The sequence below is a fragment of the Rhamphochromis sp. 'chilingali' genome (assembly GCF_963969265.1).
Source record: "Rhamphochromis sp. 'chilingali' genome assembly, chromosome: 2".
NCBI lineage: Eukaryota > Metazoa > Chordata > Actinopteri > Cichliformes > Cichlidae > Rhamphochromis > Rhamphochromis sp. 'chilingali'.
Window position 1 is genome coordinate 10,097,019 of NC_137930.1, and position 19,195 is coordinate 10,116,213.

Consider the following 19,195-nt stretch of genomic DNA (forward strand, 5'->3'; position numbering starts at 1 on the left):
CCGAATGCACGAGTAAATTGCACAACTCTAAATAGTTTTGTTTCGATTCTGTTAGTGCGTCTGTGATTCTAATGTGACAACCTGGAATTGTACTGATAAATATGTTAGCATTCATTTACATGTATATGTAGTTGTGTGCATGTGTAAATATTAGCCATGTAACAGTCCCCAAACCATTTAAAAATGGTTGCCACTTATTTTAAAACAGGTAAAAACAGTGGCCATAATTCTTACTGTAAAAGCAGTGAGGAAAGTTAAATAACACAAATATCAGTAACTCTGATCTGTTTACTTTTAAAGATGACCTATTATGGTAATTCCCACCTTCATGCTTTTATTCATAGGCTCTAGCAGTGTAGCTTTGCATGATTCAAAGGTCAAAATAATCATTGTTATCTCATACTGGGCCTTGCTGGAGTTCATGAAATAAGCTGTTATAGCTCCTTTCCGCTCCCTTTAAGCAACCTTTCTTCTGATTGGCTACCTACAAAGGATTTCAAATGGGTGGGGCTTCTATGCTCCAAGTAAGAGTTCTGTGCCTGAGACGACCAACTTAGGGATATCCCCTCTCACTGACATCATGCAGGGTCAAGAGTTTAAAAAAGCATTTAGACTGAAGTTTAAGCTTTCAGACGGATTACTTTAACACAAGCTGGGATTTTTGTTTAAAATTTTAGTGGTCGTCATTTGATACACAATTCAAGAGTCGCTCAGCAAAAGCTAAACTGATATAGTTCCTGGTTATAGCCATTAATGGATGAGCAGCTAAAATCTGTAGGTTGATTACATTAAATGGTGTTTAAATGATCTTTTCTAAGGTTTCAAAGCTACACCTACTAGTTCTTGAAGTTGTTCTGCAGGTACATTCACATCAACTTGGGATCACAGCTTTATGCTAGTGATGATGCATAACATCCTTTCATTGCTGGAATAAAGCAGTTATTGACTAAGCAATGACTTATAAAAAGGTCAATGAAAAAGACGACGACTATCATCTAGATTCAAGACGCTTTTGTTTTTAAAACTTTATGGTATGGCACCCACAAACCTACCAGAGCCCGTCAGCCTCCTCCTATCTACTCCCAGGCCATTAAGATCCTCTGATAAGTTCCCTCAGGGTCCTCCGCTCAATCTTTCACTTATCAGTTCTTCTCCTTTTCTCTGTGTTTTTAAATGGAAAAGCAACTTTTTCATCTGCTTTTTAGTGATGATTTTATAGTTAAACTACTTGTGAATTCTCTCACTTCTACAGGCTATTTTGTTCTTTTGCTCTTACTATTATTGTATGCATTGTGTGGTATTCGCTTTTGATCTTGTTCTACCCACGTGGCATGTAAAACCTGGACTTTAGCTCGGCCTGCTTTGACTGTATGTACATGCAGCCAGCCTGAGTGTTTCACAAGTTTTTATGAGGTGAATGAGTCTCTGTTTATATAAAAACCAAGTACATTGTTCCTCTGATTTTCCTTTTTTCAGTAAATTTATGTCAGCTTCACACCCAATGTCTGACACTGTTCATTGTTAACATTATGTCAGCAACAATTAAATATTAGTATAATACAGGAATGTACAGACATACAAGCAACAATTAGTAATTACGTTTGTTGTTTTCTCCTGCTGTATAAGAATGCAGACATTCCTAAAAGGACTTATAAGAGGGTTTGACTTTAATAGACTGAAACATCAGGGGGTAAGTAGGCTGGTGGTGGCACAAACACACCAAACTTCCCATCAGGAGATCAGAGTCTCTTCTGGGGACTTGATAAAAATTTAATTAATGTTTTTTTTGCCTTTTACTTGTAGTTTGGTTAAGTTTAGGCAGAAAAAAATCCCTGGTGGGGTCCAAATATTAAACATTTATTAGAAATCCCCATTTTCCTGGTTATCAGTGTGCAGCGTTAAACCCAGTCAAAATGTTATGACACCAGTTCATATTTCATATGTATCTTATTACACAGCCATGTGATGTCCAGCTTTAAAATCTAAGTATGAGCTATAGTAGCTTGTACAAATGATCTGTTGACGTTTTTTTCCCCAGGGAGGACAGCCTCCATGCTGTTCGATTCCAGCCAGGCACCCACACCCACGCTTCCTGCCTTAGCCACATGTTGTAACCACCTTTATCGTGTCCAAAATGTTGTGTGAGAACGATCAGCATTCAGGAAAAAGCGAACATTAAGCGAGAGCTGAAATCTTTTGGAAGAAGTTCAGATGTGCAGAGGATACTGTACTGCTTCTGAGGACAAGAAGTTGAAAAGGTGAAGAGAAAATACTACATACAAAAGACCACTACATAAACTGTGCCAGACTAAAGCATATTTCAAAGACTGTTTTGAATGAAATATAAAAGAAAATGGTTGAGAACCAAAGCATCATAGGTTTAGGTTATGTTAGGGTGACAAGTTATTAAATACCCAACACTGAGACAGCTATATATTTCTAAATGTCTGTGTAGGATGATTCACTTGTCGACAAGCAGACAGACAGATGTATTTTCCTCAACCTTCAAAACTTTGATTTTCTTTTGTTTGAAATTCTGATCGGCTTGCTTTTCGCTTCCCTTCGCCTGTGTCAGGTTCATCTTGACTGGTTTCTAAAGGAGTCTGCGGTCAATTCTTTTCTTTCTCTATCTCAAAGCCTCAAAGCCCTTGGCCCCGCAAACACACACCTGAGCTCTGTCCACTTCACCTCCGTCCCACAGACACGCAGGCGTTCATGCATGCATGCAAACACACACACACACACACACACACACACACACACACACACACACACACACACACACACACACGTACGCCGCGGCAGCTGCAAGCCTGCATATATGTTTATCCGCAGAGGCATGCACATCTTTTATTAATGCTCAAGTCACTTCTCATCCTCAGCTTGTGTACATTTATTCGAACCACTTCCTCTCTTATCTGCAGCACCATGCAGACACTCAAAACACACGGCAAGCTTCAAACTAACAAAACTGTTCAGAAACCTGCAAAAGACTTGCTGAATGTAAATCAGAAATATTCACTTTAGATATTAGTTTGACTTAATACATGTAAATTATTACATGTAAATAATCCTAATTGGGATTTTGTATAACAGAATGCATTAGAGGAGGTATCCCCAGCATCCTACAAAAGGTCACTAATGAGCAAAGTACTGAGCATAGGATTTCGGACCGCTGCTGCAGAGGCTTTTTACAGAAGCTTTTTACATCAGCAGCTGACTGCAGTATTGCTGTGTAATGTCCTCCCCATCAGGGATTAGATGAGAACATTATCAATCTAAAGATGCTACATAATCTGGCCATTTATTACACTAACAGGCTTTATCACATTTTCAGCCCATTCAGGGGGATGCCTGATTACATTTTGACTAATGACAATATCATCAGTCACTTCGCGCCTCCTTGTCTCTGTTTACACTGCTAATGTGCCCATGTCAAAGAAGTCTTCCTTTGAACCTGTGGGAAAAAGATTTTCTCTGTACACATTTTCTCCTTCCATTTCTGTCTTTCTGTTTCTCCCTGTGCTGGCTTTTAGTCAAAGTTTCCAGAGTTGGAGAGCTTTTGCAGGACCTCTTTTGTTGGCTTCAGATCATATTAAATTGAATTGTCCGGAGGCTGCGGTCAGTGATCCATGATGGTTCGCCTTTTTCTGACAGGCTTGATAAATACAGGTCCTGATCTCTCTGTGCCTCTCAATTCCTCTATCCTCCTCCTTCTCTCTCTACTTGTCCTCTGCCTCTCACCTCCATAATACTTCTCTTACTTTACTCTTGTATTGTGTTTCTGTAAACTGCATTGCAATTTTTACCTCTGCTTCTTTCTCAGTGAGAGCCAAGTCTCTCTGCACCTCTTCCCAGAGGACTTGTGTATTTGAGTGTGTGTAGACGTGTTTTGCTATCTTTGTGAGGACCACCATAAGTTTTTTGACATTGCCAGAGAGGACGTTTCGGCTGGTTCTAACTTTCTCACATAACGTCAAGGGGCTATTCGAAGCCTCGATTTTAGGGTTAAGTATATAATAATGGTTTATGCAAGGGTTGGTGTAACTCACTTGTGTGTAAGCATTGTGGGACTCCCCTGTTGTGTGTTAGCATGTTAGTTTTGACAGCAGATTTTGATTTTGATGAACTTTTAGTCATAATTTAGGGATCCAAATTTGTTTAGGTTTAGTCGATTAAATATCATCAGATTATCATAGAGTGAGTCTAAAGTTGAGTCATTCGGTAAAAATATTAAGTGTAAAAGTTTCCCATGTTTTTGAGTGCGAGTTGCTCCACATGCTTTATAAACTCAAGTGTGAAATGCGTCCATATGTCCACTCGTCTCATTCATACCAAGTGTTGACATTTGGTCACGTTTTCAGGATAAGCAAGGCAAGGCAAGGCAAGTTTATTTGTATAGCACAATTCAACAACAAGGTGATTCAAAGTGCTTTACAGAGACATTAGAAACAAGAACAAATAAAAAGCATGATTTAAAATTGATTAAAACAAGCAAATTAACTAATTAACAAACAAACAAACAAACAAACAAACAAACAAAACAGTATATAAAATCAAAACAGATAAAATCAGAACAGTAGATAAAATCAGTAGTTAAATGTAAGTTTTGAAATTTAAGCTTAAAAGTGTGGATTTGGTGCTTTATTCAAATGCAGCTGAGAATAGGTGAGTCTTCAACCTGGATTTAAATAAACTGAGTGTTTCAGCTGATCTGAGGCTTTCTGGGAGTTTGTTCCAGATATAAGGAGCATAAAAGCTGAATGCAGCTTCTCCGTGTCTGGTTCTGACTCTAGGAACTGATAAAAGACCAGATCCAGATGACCTGAGGGATCTGGAAGGTTCATACTGGGTCAGGAGGTCATTGATGTATTTTGGTCCTAAACCATTCAGAGCTTTATAGACCAGCATCAGAACTTTAAAGTCTATCCTCTGACGGACAGGCAGCCAGTGTAAAGACCTCAGAGCTGGACTGATGTGGTCCACTTTTTTGGTCTTAGTGAGGACTCGAGCAGCAGAGTTCTGAATGAGCTGTAGTTGTCTGACTGATTTTTTAGGTAGACCTGTAAAGATGCTGTTACAGTAATCAAGCCTACTAAAGATGAATGCATGGACTAGTTTTTCCAGGTCCTGTTGAGACATCAGGTCTTTTATCCTTGATATATTCTTGAGGTGATAGTAAGCTGACTTTGTTATCGTCTTAATGTGTTTTTCTAAGTTTAGGTCTGCATCCATCACTACACCCAAATTTCTCGCCTGGTTTGTGGTTTTTAGATGTATAGATTGAAGTTCTCTGGTGACCTGTAATCGTTTTTCTTTGGCGCCAAAGACTATTACCTCAGTTTTGTTTTTGTTTAGCTGGAGAAAATTGTGGCACAATTTCCTCAATGCATTTACCAAGAGCCTGTACAGGGCCTCGGTCTCCTGGTGACATTGTGATATATATTTGTGTGTCATCTACATAGCTGTGATAGTTTATTTTGTTGTTGTTTATAATCTGTGCCAGTGGGAGCATGTAGATGTTAAACAGAAGGGGTCCCAAGATGGAACCTTGGGGAACTCCACATGTGATACTTGTCTGCTCAGATGTGAAGTTACCTATTGATACAAAGTATTTCCTGTTTTCTAAGTATGTTTTGAACCAGTTTAGTACAGTTCCTGAAAGACCTGTCCAGTTCTCCAGTCGTTTGAGTAATATGTTGTGGTCAACTGTATCAAATGCTGCACTGAGATCCAGTAAAACTAGGACTGACATTTTTCCGCTGTCTGTATTCAGACATATGTCATTAAACACTTTGGTCAGAGCGGTTTCAGTGCTGTGGTTCTGTCTAAAACCTGACTGGAAGGCATTGTAGCAATTATTCTGTTTTAAGAAGTAACTGAGCTGTTGAGAAACTGCTTTTTCAATGATCTTACTTAAAAATGGGAGATTTGAGATCGGCCTGTAGTTGTTCATTTGTGTCTTGTCAAGATTGTCCTTTTTCAGTATAGGTTTGATTACAGCAGTTTTTAGTGATTCTGGAAACACACCTGATAATAAAGAAAAGTTGACGATCTGTAACAGGTCTGACTCTAAAGTCTTTGAGACCTTTTTGAAAAAACTTGTTGGCAGGACATCTAAACAGCAGGAGGAGGAGTTCAGTTGACCTAAGATGTCCTCCAGGTCTTTGCTGTTAATAGGTTGAAACTGTTTCATGGTGTTTAAACAGTTTTTTGGTGGACACAGTACATATCCTGGATCTGCTGTTGATGTACCAATTGCTTGTCTAATTTTGTCTGTGAAGAATTTGGCAAAGTCATTGCAGGCCATGGTTGAATGAAGTTCAGCTGCCACTGGCACAGGAGGGTTTGTTAGCCTGTCAACTGTAGAAAATAAGACCCGAGCATTATGGCTGTTTTTAGTGATGATGTCAGAGAAGTAGGACCTCCTTGCATTCCTCAGTTGTAAATTATAATTGTGAAGTTTCTCTTTATAAATGTCATAATGAACCTGGAGGTTTGTTTTTCTCCATCTGCGCTCAGCTTTCCTACACTCTCTTTTTTCATTTTTCACCAGTGTGGAGTTTCTCCATGGAGACTTTTTCCTTCCAGAGATAACCTTCACCTTAATGGGGGCAATAGTGTCCATTACATTTAACATGTTAGCATTGAAGCTATTGACGAGCTCATTGAGTACAGGAACAAGCAAGGAGTACAGGAACGAATTATACCATTTGCAAAGAAAATGTAAAAAATTAAATGTCTAACTTTACTGCACAAAGAGATTACGTCTGATTGGATCTCGTCTGTCCAGAATATTGTCAGCTAGTTTTTTTCCGTTGATGAAAACATCATAGATTTTGTCATCATGTATTAGTTTTTATTCAATTTTCATCACAAAAAAAACTTTTTTTTAATCAATCATTAAAATTGAAGGTTGTGTGTGTGTGTGTGTGTGTGTGTGTGTGTGTGTGTGTGTGTGTGTGTGTGTGTGTGTGTGTGTGTGTGTGTGTGTGTGGATGCACACTACAGGATAAAAAAAGAAGCTCCACTGACCTTGGACACCCATTGTTCTCCTCTTTCTCTCTGTGTGGGTACCTGTGTGACTCGTGTGAGAGCGTTAATTTGTTAACACAGTCACACTTTGGGGATCAGCTTGCCTTTTGGAACAAAAAGTCCTTATAAGACAAAGTTTAAGCTCAAGCAGAATCATCAAGGCTGTACAAAATGCCTTTATGTTCAATATTATCTCCTCCAGTTGAAGCCAAGATGAGTCGCACATCAAATCTGATTGGAGGACATAGCTTTTGTTGACAACATGATTGGTATGTTAGTGGTAGGAATGATAGTTTGTGCACACTATTACATACAGAGTGCATTAAAAGTGGAAACCATTAAAAAAATAAAAAAGTATTTACTTAAAAAACACAAAAAATGGAAATCGCACTCCCTAATATAATGAGCCCAACAACAAGCCATAGATAAAATGAACTCAAAATTATTAAGTCTCTATAAGACCTATTGGCTGATTACTTACAGAATTTTTATAAAACAACCACAAGCATAAGGATTAGAAAAGTGGCATTACAATGGGAAAAATACAATAATATACAATAAGAAATATGAATGAATATAAATTTCATGAGAAAACTTGATTTTGGAGTTAGCACTCATGGCTCATTATTGCAGTTTGGTACTTGCTTCAGTCTCATGTGGTAACAGCCACTTAAAAGCTGAAATTTCTGTGTGTGGTGGTTATGGGTAAGGTCTCCATGAAACAAATATAAGGCTAACAAAAGCTCAAACATATGCTATCAGATTAAAAACTTCAGTTTTAGCTGCCACATATCAGCACGCATGCGTTGCACACTTGGACAAATGACACTTCCAGGCGTGCATGAGTTCAGAATCGTTCTCTTTACTTGCTCATTTGAAACTGCAAATACAAAACACAAGCACTTCAGTTCAACGTAGCTGCACTCTGCAGGCTATCTGTGCAGTAGAACACACAGGACCCCAAAGCTGCCTGATTCAGTGCCTGCATGAGCACCACCCGTGGGAATCATCATTCATCAGAATATCCTAGCTGGATTGCCAGTGAGCACAGTATGTGTCAGAAATAGTAATAAAGAACTGAATTCATAACGTAACAATGATAAGAACGCATGAAATTATGGAAGGGGGGGGGGGGGCAATATCTATTACAATACTTCCATCTGCGTCCACCCATTACATGAGTCCCACACATGACCACAGTCAGAGTGGGGGATGAATTTCAATTGAGTGATTACAATAAGGAATAGTTACTCCTTTGTAGTTTGGATGTGTGTGTGAGTGAGTGTGCTTGAGCACGATGCAATACAGCTCTTACAAACCGTATGTATGTGTGTGACCATGAATATTCATGCTCAGGCATATTTGGGGATAAGGAGAAAGGAGTCATGCTTGGCTGGTACTTCATTACTTGGATTTGTTAGAGAAACTCACACAAATGCACAAAGCTTGTTTAAATGGTCTTAATCCAATTCTTGTAGGGAGTACACACAAACTTTCACTTTTTGGCTACACAAACACCCTCACACCTACACCAACAACCCACCTGGTGAAGATCACAAAGGACACAAATGCTTGCGTGCTTGTGTGTGCGTGTCTTTTTGTGTTCCGCGTGTTTGCTATAGACTTTGGACAGATTAAGTGCTTGTGAATTATTTAGTTGCGTTACTTGTGATTTACAGTATGGTGGCAGTGGCGGAGGGAAGGGAGGGTGGGTGTATGGACCAAACCTGCGTCAGTGTCATAATAATCAGCTTTGGAGGTGCGTGAATGTTTGAGAGAGCCTAACCCAGGTGGCAGATTCACCTCACCTGGCCGGATTAATTTTTAAGCTTGTTTTCCTTCTCTTGCTGTTTCTCTCTCTCTGATTGGTCATTTTCTTTTTTGGTTACATAACATAAACTTACTTCTTAGTTAGAGCTTTTGTGTGTTCAAGCTCCAATTTGGGATGACGTAGATAGGAACTGGTAAATGAACTGGTTCCGGGTCACACCCATTCATACAAGCACTTTTGTCCATGCTTACTAACATTTTCACACATTCACACTGCATTCTTGCGACTAGTTGCGTAGTGCCGAACAAGACTGTCTGAGTTCTTTGTGTTCACACACTTATTCAGTTCCCATTTAATAAATCAACATTAGTTTTGTAGCAACAACTTTCCAGTGTTCTTCTATAAGGATGTAAGGATATATACACAACACACACTGATAAAGTGATTCTGCCTGTTCAGTGCTGTGAAGATTTTGGGTTACAGCTTTCTCCAGAGGTGCTTAAACAACATGAGTGAGTTACTAAAGTCATTTGTCACAAGAAACCTGGCAAAGGAAAAAGTGAATAGAAACATCTCTTGAGAAAAATAACAGTTAAAACATTTTTTAAATTGTGGTTTGAAGGTTAAAACTTGATATTAGTTAAAGTTAGTATTATGTTTTAGTTAAAATAGTTAAACTTGCGGGTAACAATCAAGGAAATGTCCATGAATGTCCTCACAAAGACAGCCAAACAAGCATGCCCAGGTGAGCTGGTAGCAGTCAGTGTAGGGGGAAGGTTAGAAACAAATGACATCAGATTTAACACTGCATTTACTCATCAGTAGTCAATGTGGGAAGTGAGAGGTGGATGGAATGGATGGTTTTGGATGTAGAGTAAGACCAAAAAATGGACTGACATACATATTTCTCAAATTATGAGAAAGAAGATACAAGAGGACAAGCTAGCCACACATCCCTGAATATGTCCATTCCAGAGGCCTCAATGTAAGTAAATGAAAGCAATAGTTTCTGTGATGTTTCTTTGCTTTTGATCTTATGAGACCAAATCAAACAGTGGGGTACATGATGTATATTTTAAAACTTCTGAAAAAAAATTCTAGAAATGGCTTTGCTTTGATTTGAAAAATGTGACGCAGGATTCTTGGGATCAGATTTATCAATATTGGTGAATCCCTAATGCGAAAGGACAGAGAGAGGATGGAGGAATGGTTGGGGTGGGGGGAGGGTGATTAAAGAAGCAGGAAGGGTAGACACGAGAGATAGAGCAAGCCTGAAATTTAAAAAAAAAAAAAAAGAAGAAGAAGAGATTGGGGGGACAGCATAGAGATCAAAATGACTGCAAAGACATGCAAGGCGGAAACGGAGAAGTGAGGTTTGCTAGAAGTAAGGAGTGAATGAAGAGAAGGATGAAGGAAATGGGGCTATGAAGGAAGGAAGGACGAATGGCAGGCACCGGCAATTTTTCAAGATACTTTTAAATGTATTTTAATGAGGAATATTCCACTTCATGTGTCAGTACTGCAGTGACAAAAAACAGAAAATGCTCGAGTCGACCCACCAAGAGGGAACTTGGAGAGTGAGGGAGCGAATTAAGAAGTGTTTCCAGAGGAGAACAATTAAAAGCCAAATATAATCTCCCTCTTGCCTATGGACAGCTTTTAATGTGAATATTGGAGCGCTGATGACGCAGAGAGGAGCTCTGCACCCAGGGGAAACCTCTCCCCCTCTCTGGTCCTGACTTTTGAAGCTTTCTGAGTGCAGACAAACAGAAGACACTGTGTGCATTCTAACAATGCTGTTTATCGTATTAAAGCTGACTCCTTCTACTTGTTTTGAGATGAGGTTTTACCTGTTCACGCTCTTACCAAAACTTCTCGTTGGCACTTTCAATCACAACAGTAAATTGTAGGTGTGCTAAAGACACGCTAACTGGCACATTAAATAAACTGTAAGAAAAATTAGGGAGCAGGTTTTGTGTGTGTTCTGAAATAAAAGGAAAGGTAAACCTTTTTTCAGACTTGAAGCTGAGTAAATGTACACCTGTATTTCATTGCAACACATCTTGAAGGACCAGGATACTTACGAAGAAGAATACTTGACCCTGTAAAGCCAGAACTATTAAATATTTGCTAGAAAGTTTATTTCTTTTTAAACTGGAGTGCTTATTGACAATTTTTGAAAGAAGAAATAAAATATTAAGTATAATTTTTGCTACATCTGACATTTTTGTGGTGTATGTACTGTATATGAAAGATGTACATAGTCACTGTGAAGTCCAGTTTAGCATTTCACATGTGTCCTGCAAGGTCACTGGTCATTCTGTAGCAACCTGTCTATTCGAAGTTGGGGCCCACTCTAACTAATAATACCACTTTATCCTCCTTTTTTATTCTTTTGGTGACTATAATTTACAATATGAACATCATATTATAGTAAATAAAACATGAAACCAGTAACTGACTCATCAGGAATGTGTTTGTTGACGTCATAGAACAAAATGAGCTGTCATTTCCTGATAAACTGTACAGACTTCTTTTTGCTCCTAGAGAGGTTGCCCCCTGCTGGGCATTAAACAGAATGCATTGTCTACAGACATCTTCAATATACAGTCTATGAAAGTCCATTTGCATTAGGAGTTGTAACAGTGTTTAGTTGATTTGTACATGTCACAGTAGCATGAGCATGAACATTGCGTTCATGCTCATGCTACTGTGACTCAGTGTTTCCTAGCAGAAAAACTGAAGTGTAATGAAATGATCGTTGTTATACGTCCATATCTTTAAAAACGTGGCTTCATACTCACATTTTTTCTTCTCTTATGTATTACAATGATCTAAATCAGGTATTACATCACTGCACTTTTTTCTGACTGGCATTATAGCATCTTATCAGCACCTTGTTATGAGCCAGTACCCTGGTTAGGCTGTCTCTACAGTTGTAAAGATGTTTTGCTGTTTCCTGTAGCTACAAAGCAACTAAATATCTTGTTGCCTACATATGGCTGAATGTAATTAAGAAAAACAGTAATTTTTGCCTCTTGTCGAGCTGTTTGGGCACACTTGTTGCAATATTATGGAGCTGCTATGCACTTTATTTGTCATTAAAGCAGATGGGACGGAACTAAACACTGTTTTTCCATTTCTTAGTGAGATCATGATTTGAGTGAGGATACTCTAAACTGAAAACACATGGACACAAGCAGTGACCAAGGCTTAAAAAAATAATTCAGCACACATTTTGGCATGTGATTGCAGTAGTTAATGCAGATAATAAAAGCTTTTGTACAACTTCAGGTATTTGTTTCAGAAACTTCTGTACTATTTTGTATCCACAGCTTTCAGATATTTCAGTTATCATCACATAGCTTCTAGATACACGTCAGAATCTCTTGATCCAGACATAGAAAAGTGCCAGTGCTTGAAGTACACTGCAATCCAGTGTTGCTGCCAGTCAAAGCCTTTTTGTGTCTACATTTGGCTATCAAAGCTTGCCGTATTTCGTGTGAAAAATATTAGTATAAATGTTGTGAAACTCTCCCGGCAGAGGCTTCCTGGAGACACTGAGAAGACTTTCTACACCGGTGGATGACACAGCACCGTGGGCTGTGTAAAGGTGCACAACAAACTAAAAATACCATGCAGGTTAGATAAAACCCTGTAGATTGTTAGGTTGCTACAATATGTGTAATGTTCATGCAAAAACATATTTCAAAAATAGTTTGCAACATAATTGGTTGCATGTGTAAGACAGTGTGAGTCAAAGGTGCCGGGCCTGGAAGCTCTGCTCATAGATAATGCAATTGCAAGTATAAAAAAAAATCCTACCATATAAATATATAATGAGCTGATTCTGTCCCCTTGTAGTAACATGAATGAGCTGTGACACACACTGAGTGACTGCGGAGGCAGTTTGACAGACAGCAGCAGCAGCAACATAGAAGTAATTCCTGGTCAGGTAAGCTAGTATGCAGGGCTGAATGGAGTCTCCAGAGACTCCACTGAGCAGAGTAAGGGGACAGATGGGATTCATTTATCATTTATCCCCATCGGTGGGACTTTTTTTGTCCCTTTTACCCCACTGTGTTACACTCCCACGGGAACCTCATCCCATCCGCCTCCTGGTCTTTATTTTTCTCTGACATCAGCAGCAGCGTGAGATGATCAAGGCTGATAAAGATGATGACGATGATCATAAGTTTGCAAAAAGAGAAGGTGTGTGCACATCGAGAGCTATATTTAGATCAACAGTGTCTGAATTATAGCTCCTAAAAACGTTTTATTGTTGGACTGAAAAGAGGAAGCGGTCTGACTCAGTTCTGTGGTTCACACAACAAAACACATATACAGAACGTGTATTCAGAATAGGTGAATGAAATTTTGCTGTCACAACAAAAATCTAACTATTAATTATTTTTCTGAAAGAGGAAAAAGAGAAGCAGCATTTATATTTAGTCCAAGCCAGACATTTATAAAAGAGCTTTAAAAATCACTGATGAAGCTGACCTTCTGTAGTCCATTAAAACATTTTAGAGCTTTAATTCAAAGACATCACTTTTGCCCCCCTTTAAAGGGATAATCCACCTATTTTCCCAATCAGGGTTTGAAAACAGCTGTAATATGTCTTTTTACAAACTGTGGATTGTAATTTATTAAATATACATGACAAGTAATGCTGAATAAAAGATAGCATATGTTGCATTAAGGACAATTCTGTTTTACCAATCTTTGCAATTTCCTTAACAAATTCTAGTATAGCTGCTTTGAATTAATATTTTCCCAATTAATGTACTTAAAAGTATTTGCACATGTCTCACTTTACAACATGGGAACTATTATTTATCTTAAATATCTACCGTTGCATTACTTTACAAGTAACCCGATTGAGCTAAGGGGACTAAATGGGTGGAAAGAAATGGAGAGATGCACCCAGACCTCACTCATTGCACGATGTGAGTTTGCGTAACGAACCCTTATCCAGCTGTGGGAAAAATACTCTCACTAAGCAGCACTAATTCAAGCTTTCGGCTGCGAGCTCTCTCTGAGCAGATCGCTCCCGCAGCTGCAGCACATGCTCTGCTGGATGCTCGAGATGAGCGAGTTAAGGCTACGGGACCCCCTCATTTAAGATCAGACACGAGGCATACAGAGAACTCTAACAGCTTAACATCTACATACATCCACATCACCTAAGATCATTAATCTAAAGCTCTAAAAAGTCAGGACGTGTGCCGTCCTGTTACGCACAGAGTCTCGAATCCCCTCTCGAATTACTCAAAATTCTCCCAAATGCAATGCTCAAGTTTTTACACTGTTCGCGCACACAAGTTGCGACATAGTCACTTAAATTTCAGTACTCACTCAGAAGCAGAGCAACAGGCAAGAAGAGCAAGCACGCAGAGTTCATCAGAGATGTCATGCTGACCCCACAGTTCGTCCTCCGACCTCACAAGTTTCAAGTTTGCACCGGAAATTCCAAAGTTTTACTTTGTTTTATCTTTTAGTTTTTCAAAGAAAAGAAGAGTCCCGATGTCGCTCCCCCGCTGCCGGTCAAAGTGTTCTCCTCCCGTCCTCGTTGCAGCTCTGTACTCCAGCGAGCATCCACGGCGCGCTCATCCGCTGCGCTGAAGGGGAGGGCGCGTCCGTGTAAAAGAGGGGGAGGAGGAGGAAGGTCTACAGCAGAGTCCCCGATGAGGTGCAAGGATGCTCTGAATTATCAGCACAAGGCGTTTAAAATGACCAAGGAACCACTACCAACTTCTTTCTATACACTTTACTTCAGTGGTTTCCAACATAGGGGGCTGGAGCTCTCTAGGAGGCCAGGAGACAAATGTGAAGGGCCAAGATTAGTGAAGGAGGGAAAGAAAGTTTAAATTCCTGGTTTGGTGTGTTTCTTTAGACAGATTATCTGCTTAAAAGTTCTTTAAATTGAAAGAAAAAAGAAGTGTCACTGCAATATTAAAGCCAGTGATCAGTAATCTGAAAAACGTCCCAGCAATCGATGTGATATATTATTATTATTAGACAGCTGTAGGTTGGTTCCCAGCCAAAGGGGGGTTGTATCCTCAGAAGCTGAGGAACTGTGAGATGATTAATGATTTCCAACTCTTTACTTTGTAAAGTAATGCACAATTTTGTCTTCATGAGGCTCGTGATTTAACAGAACAATCTAGTAAGGGAAGGATGTTTGTTCTAGTGCAGAGGTGGGCAACTCCAGGCCTCGAGGGCCGGTGTCCTGCAGGTTTTAGATCTCACCCTGGGTCAACACACCTGAATCAAATGATTAGTTCATTGCCAGGCCTCTGGAGAACTACTGAATCAGCTGTGTTGGATCAAGGACACATCTAAAACCTGCAGGACACCGTCCCTCGAGGCCTGGAGTTGCCCACCCCTGTTCTAGCGGTACAGCAAAAACTCATGGAAAACGGTCACATGTTTTTGTAAAGGTTTATGAGCCAAAACCCATGAAGTCTTTTATCCCAGGTTCTTTTTTTTTTCCTACTAAACTTTCACATTAAAGTGACAAAAAACTGAAACATTCTCATTTAAAATCCCCCAACAGTAATTTAATGGTTGCTGCTAACTTTTGTTGGAGGTCCATCACTATATATCTGCTATAGGAAGTAGCCTGACCTTCCCACAGACACACCAAGACACCTGAATTTGAACACGTTTTGTTTTTTTTATTCCAAAATGTTTGGGGTAAAACAAACCGTAAAAGATACAACATAATTAACCAAGCAGAGGGAAATGAACACAATGGAAAGAGAAAAAAAAAATCCACATGAACTTCTGTTCTGTTTCTCATGCAGAGCTCCCAGTGAACTGCTAAGTAGTCAAAATTCTTTCTTCTTCAAACACTGAAATGAGAGTTCAAATGTCCGTACTGATCACCTGCCTCCGGACAAATGTTTGCAAAGAAAACATACAGCTTCTCCTCCGCTGTGGTGCCTGAGCCTTCCCACATATTTCAGTGACATAAATGATTGTAAAACTTAGATGGATCAGGGAGGGGGGTGTGTGTGTGTGTGTGTGTGTGTGTGTGCGTGCGCGCGCAAGTTATCATCCAAAACAGGTAAATTACAGTAAGGCACTTTGCTAGTCAAACCCAACAGATTCTGAACAAACACTTGAAATGAACTGAACTTTTATTTTACAATCAGCAATTCAGTGCAGCCACCCAGTCATGAAACAATGAGGTGTGTGAATGGGATCTACACAAAATATTATACACTTTGAACTCAGTGTAAATGTGAACAAATGGTGCGCTTACAATCTAAAGGCGGGCTTTTCATTGATACTGAAAGAGCAGGAATGACTTCTGGATTCAAAGCCTAAATTTCAAGCAGGATGGATGTCCAAGTGCTGCCTCCTAGAGCCTAAGAGAAGTCACTGCACATTGAGTTTACAAGCAATATTTGCAATTGCCAGGTAAAACAACAGGATCTGTAACATTTAATGTTTACCAAGGTTCCTTTTTTTTCCAATTATTAAGCTACTTTGACAAGTTTTAACGCAAGTATACCGGTACATGGCTTACAAATACTAAATGTTTATATAAAAAAGGGAAGAAAAAAACATGGGGAGAAGTCTGTGGACAGAGCTGTACATGTGGACGGCTGCCGGCTTCAATATTGAGCTCCAAACATTTCAGGTTTTGAAGGGGAATTCTTTACAGCCTGGAAGACCTCTGCAAACATTTCTTACACTCAATGTATCCTTCAGAAAATCCTCTTTAGAGTGATTTCTAAAACCAAAGCAGATGAAAAAGTCATGAGCAAATTGCATTATTGTCTATCAAAAAGGTTTATAGTGTTGATTCTCTTCAAAGATCTAGTCTGGCAAGGGCCAAACAAATAGGAGACCTATTTCTTAATAGGTTGGAGACCTATTAAGAAACAGCTCATAGGAAATATGCCACCAACGAAGAAAAAGAAAATTGGCTTTGGGTGGTACATATTCTTTTGGTTGCCAGGATTAGCTTCAAAAAGAAAAAAAGAAAAGAAAGAAAAAGCAAAGAAAAACTGAACTAAGGGAGGATAATCCTACGACTACCAAATTCCAGGCTTTAGCAGAAGGATGCTGGTCTGTGTGGAAGAAAGTAACAATGTGTACAAGCCTGCTGTTTGCTCTTAAGGCCAAAATAGAAGGCGACATTTTGAGGCAAAGCATGTTTTCTTTCTGTTGCTCAGAAGTAGCCCCCTGCATCAAAACTTGTTCAGCATCCCAAAACATGCCTGGCAGGTAGCTTAGAGGAAACAGCACAACAAAAGGAACAGCCCCGTCTGGCCTCACATGGACCACTCGGCTGGACATTCTTCAAGTCTTATGCACGTCTGGATGATGTAAAATCAAACTGTGTCAGGTTGTTTGTATGTTTTTTTCTCATTCTTGTTTTTTCAGTTGTTGTTAAGGGGGATGAAAGAATCTCAGCGCTCTCTTGCTGTCATGGCTGAGACAGTCTTGATGGAAGAGACGACCACCAGGTCTCTTGGGTCAATAAAGCAGCTGTAACAAAGGTCTGGATGTAGCTACAGTGAACTTAAGAGTCTCTGAACATAAATCAACAGTAAGCTTTCACCCCAGACCATTATTGTCTTGAAGAAAACAACAAAAAGAAAAAAGAACCAAAAAACTGAGAAACTAAAAACTGTCCATTTCTTGACTTGACACTTCACTGGTGCAGAAAAGGGGGAAGGAGGAGAAATGAAACAAGGAGAGACGCATCCTGATCAGGATCCAAGAAACTGGAGAAGCTGTCCTTGGTGCTTTCTCCTCTGAAACACTACCAGGGGGGGAAACAACAACAAAAAAACGGTGGACATATGATCGGTATCAAGAGGAAAACCACTCTTTGGCAGCAGCCTTTAAACCGACAACTAGTGGTTGACGAGTCCCTGTAGCATCATCATCAGGCGCCGCGCCCTCTTGCTGAGCGGGCTGTGGGGGTCCTGCTGCAGGAAGGCAAAGAGCTTTGGTCTGACCTGGGCCAGCACGGACGACATGTGGTCTCTGGTCAGGGGGTCGCTGTGGTCCAGATTCATTACCGCATCCTCCAGGTAGCTAAAAAGGAGGGAAAGAGAAAGAGGTCAGATAACAATGAACACCTACAGAGGCAATGGCAGGCTCAAGGAAAAGAAAGCGTTTGTGGTCATTTGGTGGAAAAAAAATTGGAAAATTTAAAGGTTTGCATATACAACCTGAAACTTCATTCCATCAGCAGTAAGTTATTAACATATAAAAGCACCAGAAGGACAATTTGCACAAATGACAATTTTGGGGCTTTTGAGTAGGGATGCCAAAATCATTTAACATTGAGGGCCACATACAGCCAACCTTGATGTTAAGTGGGCCAGACAAGTGAAAATGCATTTTCTGACAATGTAAAACATGTTTAACTGCACATTTAATCCCTGAGATAGCTTAATATAAGACAAAGTAGTACAATTTAAATGGCACATCTGAGTATTTTTCTACATGATTAATGTGTAAAATTACAGAGGGTTCTGGTAGCTCACAACCCAGATTGTCCCATATTTATAAAACAGTTTTTGTTGATTATTGTTGTTTTTAAAACTGAAATTTCTATAGTAGACACTAAAGTAATGACAGTAAAACTTTTCTGTCATTTAATTGTCATCTATTACTTATTTATTTTGGTGTAGTATGCATGGCCGTGAGAGAGGTCTTTAGTAGCACGAAAAGCTACAAAACGTGTAAAAACAAAAAAAATACTATTAAAAGTAAAAACAAATGTATGCCCTCTTCCACATTTTGTAAAGCTGTCCAGTGGGCCAGATTGGAGTCTTTAATGGGCCAATTCTGGCCCCCGGGCCTTATGTCTGACACCCCTGCTTCAGAAGGAGAGCAAGCCGAGTTCTCATTTTGCTTTCAAAGTTTGAATGTCAAGCCTGTGAACATTGTGCTTTCATCAAACTGCCCAGCAGAAATCAGCATCACCTGCCTCCTGTCCTCTCGCTCGGGATGCACTACACTTAACTCCTGAATTAATTGTAAGAGTCAGACATCTGGTGGTGAGAGTGTCCAGCTGTACAGTGGAAATGACCATTCATCACAGAGTGCTACCTGATCCCAGTCTAACATTAGAGCTGTTCCCATGTCGACAGTTGGTCTCCTGCCAGAGCCCCACAACACACACTGCAGGTCTATCAAATCCCCCTCAGCACTGCCAGCACACTGTTTAAAGGGGCTTTTAATGTCACTGCACATATCAGCACAGATACCGTATGTCTCTCTGAAAGTTAATGTCTTGCCGAAGTTAATTTGGCTGTAACTGCATTTTGTCAAACACCTCAAAACCACATATTTAATTGTTTTTCCACGCTGCCTCAATTGTTCTCGTATTCATTTGTGCAACAGTGTGTACTTCAC

General features: G+C 39.7%; 2 protein-coding genes across 2 annotated transcripts in view; both read right to left on the minus strand.

Annotated features, from left to right (window-relative positions):
- The window catches only part of nrn1la (neuritin 1-like a), a 114,743-nt gene extending 100,334 nt beyond the window's left edge, over positions 1-14,409 (minus strand). The window contains exon 1 of the mRNA XM_080862614.1: positions 14,165-14,409. Within this exon, the coding sequence (XP_080718740.1) occupies positions 14,165-14,222 (58 nt within the window). The 5' untranslated portion in view covers positions 14,223-14,409. The remainder of the gene's footprint in view (positions 1-14,164) is intronic.
- A 1,056-nt stretch (positions 14,410-15,465) lies between these two features.
- edc4 (enhancer of mRNA decapping 4) overlaps positions 15,466-19,195 on the minus strand; it is a 29,817-nt gene continuing 26,087 nt past the window's right edge. The window contains exon 30 of the mRNA XM_080907610.1: positions 15,466-17,866. Within this exon, the coding sequence (XP_080763736.1) occupies positions 17,683-17,866 (184 nt within the window). The 3' untranslated portion in view covers positions 15,466-17,682. The remainder of the gene's footprint in view (positions 17,867-19,195) is intronic.